This window comes from Haliotis cracherodii, unplaced genomic scaffold (assembly GCF_022045235.1).
Source record: "Haliotis cracherodii isolate W230 unplaced genomic scaffold, xgHalCrac1.p SCAF_12, whole genome shotgun sequence".
Taxonomy (NCBI): Eukaryota; Metazoa; Mollusca; class Gastropoda; order Lepetellida; family Haliotidae; genus Haliotis; species Haliotis cracherodii.
The window spans coordinates 2,987,520-2,995,850 of NW_027266267.1; the positions used below are offsets into that span (position 1 = coordinate 2,987,520).

The following is an 8,331-nucleotide window of genomic DNA, read 5'->3' on the forward strand; positions in this document are numbered from 1 at the left end:
TATATTCAAATATAAAAGTTATTAAATACTGGCTGAGACTTATTGACATGCCCTCATATAGATTGCCAAAAAAGTGTTATAATATGATGAAAGTTTATGATAATAATGGGAAAAGAAACTGGGTTAGAGGTGTTAGAGAATTACTTTTCAGTTGTGGCTTTGGTGATATTTGGCAAAACCCAAATGTGTATTCCAAACCAATGTTTATACTTTCATTAACCCAGAGATTAAAGGATATTTATTTACAATCTTGGACTGCATCATTGACTCTAACAAACATGCTTTTATAACAAAATGTTTAAATCAGAAATAATTATGGAAGATTATTTATCAAAAGTTAATGTTAAAAAATTTCGAACGGCTCTTTCACGTTTTAGATGTTCTTCTCACGACCTTTTATTAGAAACAGGGCGCTATGTAAACATTCCTCGTGTAATCTATGTAGTTTAAACTCAGTAGAAGATGAATTTCATTTCTTACTTGTATGTCCAGTGTATTTACACCTTAGAGAAAAATACCTGCAAGCTTATTATTACAGGTACCCTAATATTATTAAATTTGTTACACTGCTGTCAAACACAAAAAGAAGTATCTTACAAAATGTGTCCATGTTCATATATTATGCCACTTTATACCGACAGAACCTTATGAAAGAATAATCTTAGCTGCTTGGTATTAGGAAACTATTGTGTATATACATTAAGTACATATTTATAGATATTTGCCATCTGAATAAACTACAAACAAAAGAGTTAGAAATGGTATTAAACTACTAGGCTGTCATATGATATTGTGGGACGTGATATTACAAATGGTTAAGTATAGTTATATGTATACGAAATGATATGAAGTGACATGACATGATGTGATATGATATGAAGTGATGTGGTGTGATATGATACATGAGGGGATATGATGCAATATATTATGTGTATTATAGAAATTGTGTAAATACTTTTTTTTAGTGTACATATTATATGGCTTGCAGTCTTCCAGTGTTGAATAAATATTGATTGATTGATATGAAATAAATTGGCATGGAATGACATGGAATTATATGGTATGATATGATAAGATATGATGGGACAAGCTATGACATTGCTAATGTGTTGTGTGATATGACATGTTGAAATGTGATACAATATAGTTGTGATATATGGTACGATGGTATGTATAGTATGTTATGATAATGTTATATGAAATAATACTATATAGTATGATCTTATAATAATGATACAATATGATATGATGTTATAGAATATGTCGTATGATATAACAAGTTGTGATATGGTAATATAGACATTATGAAATTACAGGGTATGGTATTGTACTGAATGTGTGAAATTATGTGACTGCGTTGAAATGCGAGGTGGAATGACGTGAGGTGATCTGGTGAGATATGTACATAAATTGTATAAAACTGTATATTCTTCAACTTGTACTATAGGCCTGTGGCCTCTTCAGTATGTGAAATAAAGACCACGAGTCGAAACACTACTAGAAAAAAATGAACACATCCAGTGCAACATTAACGTCACGTTACATTGATGACATTAAAAGTGCACGGACATTGTAACGTCGCAGTGATTAAGTTGGTAATGCTATACTCTTCGACATCAATTGGTCCATCTTGTAGCATTGGTCGGCATCTTGTAGGGCTGGGCCCACTTGCACGAAGCGATCTTAGCTCTGAGACTATCGTAAACCTATGTTAAAGAATGGGAGTCACGATCAAGTTGACCTGGTCCTCGTCGACATCTTGTAGCACTGGTCGACATCTTGTAGGACTGGTCGACATCTTGTAGGGCTGGGCCCACTTGCACAAAGCAATCTTAGCTCTAAGACTATCGTAAATCCATGTTAAACATTGGGAGTCGCGATCAAGTTGGCCCTGGTCCTCGTCGACATCTTGTAGCACTGGTCGACATATTGTAGGGCTGGTCGACATCCTGTAGGGCTGGTCGACATCTTGTAGTGCTGGTCGACATCTTGTAGCATTGGTCGACATCTTGTAGGGCTGGGCCCACTTGCACAAAGCGATCTTAGCTCTAAGACTATCGTTAACCCATGTTAAAGATTTGGAGTCACGTTGGCCCTGGTCCTCGTCGACGTCTTGTAGCACTGGTCGACATCTTGTAGGGCTGGTCAACATCCTGAGGGGCTGGTCGACATCTTGTAGGGCTGGTCGACATCTCGTGGGGCTGGTCGACATCTTGTAGCACTGGTCGACATCTTGTAGGGCTGGTCGACAACTTGTAGGGCTGGTCGACATCTTGTAGCACTGGTCGACATCTTGTAGCACTGCTCGACATCGTGTAGCACAGGTCGACATCATGTAGCACAGGTCGTCATCTTGTAGGGCTGGTCGACATCTTGTAGCACTGGTCGACATCTTGTAGAACAGGTCGACATCTTGTAGGGCTGGGCCCACTTGCACAAAGCGATCTTAGCTCTAAGACTATCGTAAATCCATGTTAAAGCACAGGTTGACATCTTGTAGCACTGGTCGACATCTTGTAGCACTGGTCGACATCTTGTAGCACTGGTCGACATCTTGTAGCACTGGTCGATATCTTGTAGCACTGGTCGATATCTTGTAGCACTGGTAGACATCTTGTATCACAGGCCGACATCTTGTAAGGCTGGTCGACATCTTGTAGCACTCTTCGACATCTTGTAGCACTGGTAGACATCTTGTAAGGCTGGTCGACATCTTGTAGCACTGGTCGACATCTTGTAGGGCTGGTCGACATCTTGTAGCACTGGTCGACATCTTGTAGCACTGGTCGACATCTTGTAGCACTGGTCGACATCTTGTAGGGCTGGTCGACATCTTGTAGCACTGGTCGATATCTTGTAGCACTGGTAGACACCTTGTATCACAGGCCGACATCTTGTAAGGCTGGTCGACATCTTATAGCACTCGTCGACATCTTGTAGCACTGGTAGACATCTTGTAGGGCTGGTCGACATCTTGTAGCACTGGTCGACATCTTGTAGGGCTGGTCGGCATCTTGTAGCACTGGACGACATCTTGTAGCACTGGTCGACATCTTGTAGCACTGGTCGACATCTTGTAGCACTGGTCGACATCTTGTAGCACACGTCGACACAAGACACAGACGACTTCCATTTTTCGTCTTTACAGAATCACTCACCACCATGATGACGGTGCAGACTGCAAGTTCTACTACTACCTTCTCGACCACGGCTTCTAGCACGTCATCAACTACGACACCAAGTTCAACTAGTATGACGTCATCAACTCTCACACCCAGTTCAACCAGGACGACATCATCAACTATGACACCCAGTTCAACTAGTATGACATCATCAACTACGACGACCAGTTCAACGAATGCAACGTCATCAACTACGACATCCAGTTCAACTAGTACGACATCATCGACGACGACACCCAGTTCAACTAGTACGACGTCACCGACTACGACACCCAGTTTAACTAGTACGACGTCATCGACTACGACGCCCAGTTCAACTAGTACTGTTACTACGTCCGTCACAACGACTACGAAGCCTCCACTAACGTCCACGACTGCTTCATCTACAACTACTATTTCATGTAAGTGTAAAATAGTTCATTGATTTGAGTAAGTGAGCGAGTAAATGACGGGGCACAGGAAAAATGAGCTTTACAAATTTTATCTATGTTGGGATTCGAACCCGTATCTTCAGAGTGACGAGCGAACGCTTCAACCACTAGGTTAACCTACCACCCGGATGATTGAAGTACGTGCCTCGCTTTGTCAACGTGCCTTACTGACATCTTACAGACAAATCAATCATCACAAACGATAGCATTGGTATATACATAGGTGAGGATTAGGGACTTATGCTATTGAAATCCCGTCATCCGCTGCGTCATTAACGATTGCGTCAGTTTGTCTTTTGTGCCGGGTTTCACGGTGAATATAATACCTGAGATTCCTGATTGTAAAGCAGGCCAGTCTCCAGTAAGTGTATGCATGATATACTGAGCACACCATTTCATATTCCACATACAAACATATTTCATGATCCCTGATATGTTTGCTCAGCATATATAAACAAGGTTTGCATTCAATCAGACCTAAATGTAGTCCACTTTTCCTGTTTCTGCCGTTAGACGAAACTTTCAAAATTGCGAATTTGCTGATATATTCAAGGCAGAAAATCTGATCGAATCTCAAATGAGGACTGATAAGTTTCAAATTTTGTTATTGATAGATGTCGAAGAGGGGTGTTATTCTCAGAGCAACGGCAACCGTGTCCTCCCAACCGATGACGACATCTCCAGCAGCGCCATGACCATCCCCATGTGTTCCGCCCATTGCCAGGCTCTCAGCAAACCCTACATCGCCCTGCACGTAAGTTATGTAGACTTAGTTAATAATAATCCCAATGTGCCCACTTGGTACTTGGGGTGCAAAGCGAGGGGCTGATCTTGGTCATATCTTTCCTGAATCTTGTCAATCACATTGGTGTCAGAGGAACAGAACATCCAATAATATAAGTGATTTCATTGGATTTATAAAAATGGACACGATCAGGTCTGTTGGCCTAGATAAGTCTGAGGCTGTATAAGGGCCTACTCCAAAGAATTGTGTGCTTATCATTTTCCATGATGCCCTCTGCATATTTTGGGTCATGCCATGGATTGCCCTCTGTGTCAAAACCACAAGCATTGCAAAGACGGTAATCAAATGATCGAGCCACTCTATTATTTCGCTTAAGATACTGTGTTTGTGCAGAAGTTGGGCACACACTGACAATGTGTTTGACAGTCTCATTCAATTCATTGCATAATCTACATGTCATATTTACATTTAAATGCAAAATCACATAATGACGGTTGCGATTTGGAAGTGACTGGTCCTGAGCAGTAAACAGAAAGCCTTCTGTTTCACTTTTCAGGCCAGCCGACTTCATCAAAGAAAATAACTCTGCAGAGCTGTTGATCTTCTCAACACAGTGTACATTACCTCGATGCAGTTGTCGTTCAGAAAAACTCTGTGTCTGGGTCGAGTGGATGAGGCACTTCGCTTGATTGACACTGCTATCTGCACGGGGCAGCAGTACAGAACCATTAACAAAATCAACACCGACATGGCGATTGTGCCCCACAACCTTGGCTCGTTTAACTGTTGAATGTTTCGTTTTCTTTATGAGTCTTGACGTGCTTCACAAGAGGATCATCAGACAAATGGATGTGTGCAAAAGTGCACAATACGATTCTGGCATGAAGAGCCTCCACGTTAATTAAGCCACGCCCATCATAATTGGTAAATAGAAGCGTTTGAGGGAAGAGCGAGGGTGGTGGGATCTATTGTCTGACATGATTCTTCATGTGAGGGTGTCAATACCCTGAATTTCTTGTTTCGTCCAATCAACAAATGACATGAAAGGACAGGGGCAGCATTTGTGGCTTTCACTTTTTAGCGAGTGTTCAGCTCTGAATTCCAGATTTTCTTAAACCTACATTTGTACTCTGCCCAAAGTTTTTCCTTGATATGGCCATTCTTGAGTTTGTCCCTAATCTGCATCCCTAAGTACGTTTAGAGCTGACCTTCCACGAGATGGTCAGTAACTCCTCCCACAAGTAAACTGACTGATCCTCCCTCTTCACCTTTGCCAAGTTACAAACGAAGAATGTTGCATTTGTCGAGCCCAAAGGACATGCCGATATCATTAAAAGAGGACTCGACAATGAGAATCTAGTTTCTTAGCGTGGATCCTCCATTGTCAAAAAGTTCAAGGCCATCCTTGTAAAGGGGTGTTGAGGATGCTAACCTTCCTCTTTGCTGAGCAAAAAGATTGAAGGATTAAGTGACAAACTACGATTATACATCTCAAGTTGAGTTGACCATCAATTCATTAAAGACTTGAGTAAAACAAGTAGTCGCTCGGGAAGGTTTAATGCATTCCAATGACTACAAATCCATTCATGGGGTACAGAACTATAAGTTTTTCTGTGGTCTATCCAACACATTGAGAGGTTACGGTGGTAAGTTTTAGCCTCTTAAAAGATTATTTTCTGAACTAGCAATTGGTCCTTACAAACCCAGCATCTTTCTCCTACTTTCTGCTCCATGTAAATAATATCATTGGAAGTGCAGTACGATGACACGTGATCTGTACGACACCCTGTCAATAGTTTGTACTGTGTTCAAACAAGTAATTGGGCGGAAGTTTTTTTGGGATCAGTCAAATCAACTTTCTTTGGGAGAAGTATTGTTTGACCTTTGCACAACCAAGGCGGAACATCCCTTGTATCCTCAAGAGAATTTATACTGTGCATTTTTCAGGCAATCGGGTATAAAGAAATAAGAACTAAGGTGATCTTATTTTTTCATGTACACAATCATTGTAACCCTCTGCCTATAGACTAACCTATAAACCACAACAGTTTCCAGGACCTGGACTCACTGGAATCCATGGTGGGTCTTTTCTCATCACTGCCATTGGATGCATTTAGTTGCCTGTTAAATTGTTTTTCAATAGATTTAAACAATGTTCTGTTGTTTTAGGAAATAATGTTCTTGTCCCACTTTCTTTTTTCTGTCCAAACCTTTAACTTGGCCTTCAGAGAATCGAGAAATTGATTTAGAATTTTCTCTTTAGTTTTCTTGTATTTTGTTTTTATTTTTTTCCAAATTGATTTTTGGCGTTTTGACATTGATTGAAAGTAATTTTAAGCAAAGTTCTATCCAGAATATTTTTCTTTCCTCGGTTCATTTAGTTGATTTTCTTTTGATGATTTTGTCCATTACACTTTTATGGTTCAATGTCTCTGGAAATTCCTTCAGTGTTCGAGCAGCCGCATACACACAACAGTTAATGTCCTACAAAGAACAGTCCGCATTGAGAGTAACAGAAATAATGTCAATTAATTGTCCTAGTTGATTCTGTAGAAATGATTGGTTAAATTGATCTATTGGCTTCCGCTTCTCAATCGGAAAGTCTCATATTTGATTATAAAATGACAGCCACAAAATATACAAGGGATCATCAGAAAGATTATCGACAGAAGAGGCGTTGGAAGAGGAGAAAACTCAAAATCGTTACGGCCAATATCAGGGATTTCATTTTGTGAGCCCATGAGTGGGTCATCAGTGGCAAATGCATCAAGTACTTTGTGAACGTCCTTTTGCAATTTCGGGTCTCCTACTGCTGTTTGAGCAGTATGTTCTTGCAGTGTTGGCAGTAAGCTCTCCAGACTCGCGGCGCATATAGTATACAACTTCAGTCGCCGGAGCTGGTCGCAAATATTCTGCTTTGTCAGGAATGCATACATTTGCATGGCCTTGTCCCAATATTGCTTCAGTAATTTGCCATTTAAATGTGTTAAGTCTGGCCATCCTGTTGCCTTCGCACGCTTACGAAATGTGGACTTGTGTTGGTATGTCCAAGATATTCTTGGATGGGTTCTGTGTCTCCCCCTGGGGCAAGTCCCATTTCCAGTTTAGTTGCTTTGTATACCGGAGGGAGGCTGACATGACTGCGGAGTTGAAAGATGCTTTCCTTCATGTCCTTCTGTAACCCAGTGTTAACCGGCTTCGGGGGGTTAGCGCTACCTGGGTGATGTATGCTTGGTTCAGGGAATTACATCCTCCTGATCTAGACCCAGCACGGAGAGGCGTACATCGTCAGTTCCCCCTCCTTCTTCTTCTTCTTCTTCTTGTTATTATTATTATTATTATTATTATTATTTATTTTATTATTATTATTATTATTATTATTATTATTATTATTATTATTATTATTACACAATCAGACCCAATTGTATCACTTGATTTACTGCAGATGACATACTGTGACTCTCCTCTGTTTCCAGAAAGGCAAGGAATGTTCGTGTGGCAGTACCCTCGATACATCCGGGCACACTCTGCTGGCTGACTCCGAATGTGACAAGGCGTGTTCAGGCGACGACAGCACGTCTTGCGGCGCCACCTGGAAGGTGTCAGTTTTCAAAAACAGTTAACTATTCATTGGTGTTTGTGGCATGCGATGATGCTCGTCTTGCTGAGGCGGAACATAGTAAACTTTACAGAAGCTACATATTGATTAGCGAGGGTAGATGTGAATCAAGTGTATTCATTTAAGGGGCGGTCGGGTAGCCTTGTGGTTAAAGCGTTTGCTCGTCACGCCGAAGTCCCGGGTTCGATTCCCGACATGGGTACAATGTGTGAAGCCCATTTCTGGTGTCCCCCGCCGTGATATTGCTAGAATATTGCTAAAAGCGGCGTAAAACCATACTCACTCACTCACTCATTAATGGTTATAGCAGCTCCTGTCACCGGGTCACTAAGTTAACACTCCTCACGGTCTAGT

General features: G+C 41.2%; 1 protein-coding gene across 1 annotated transcript; it reads left to right on the forward strand.

The window, feature by feature from the left end:
* The first annotated feature begins 3,252 nt into the window (after positions 1-3,252).
* Positions 3,253-7,981, forward strand: LOC139458078 (uncharacterized). The gene is made up of 3 exons (XM_071239387.1): positions 3,253-3,322; positions 4,228-4,367; positions 7,835-7,981. Exons 1-3 carry the CDS (start codon positions 3,253-3,255, stop codon positions 7,979-7,981), a joined length of 357 nt encoding a protein of 118 aa, XP_071095488.1.
* Positions 7,982-8,331: the final 350 nt, after the last annotated feature.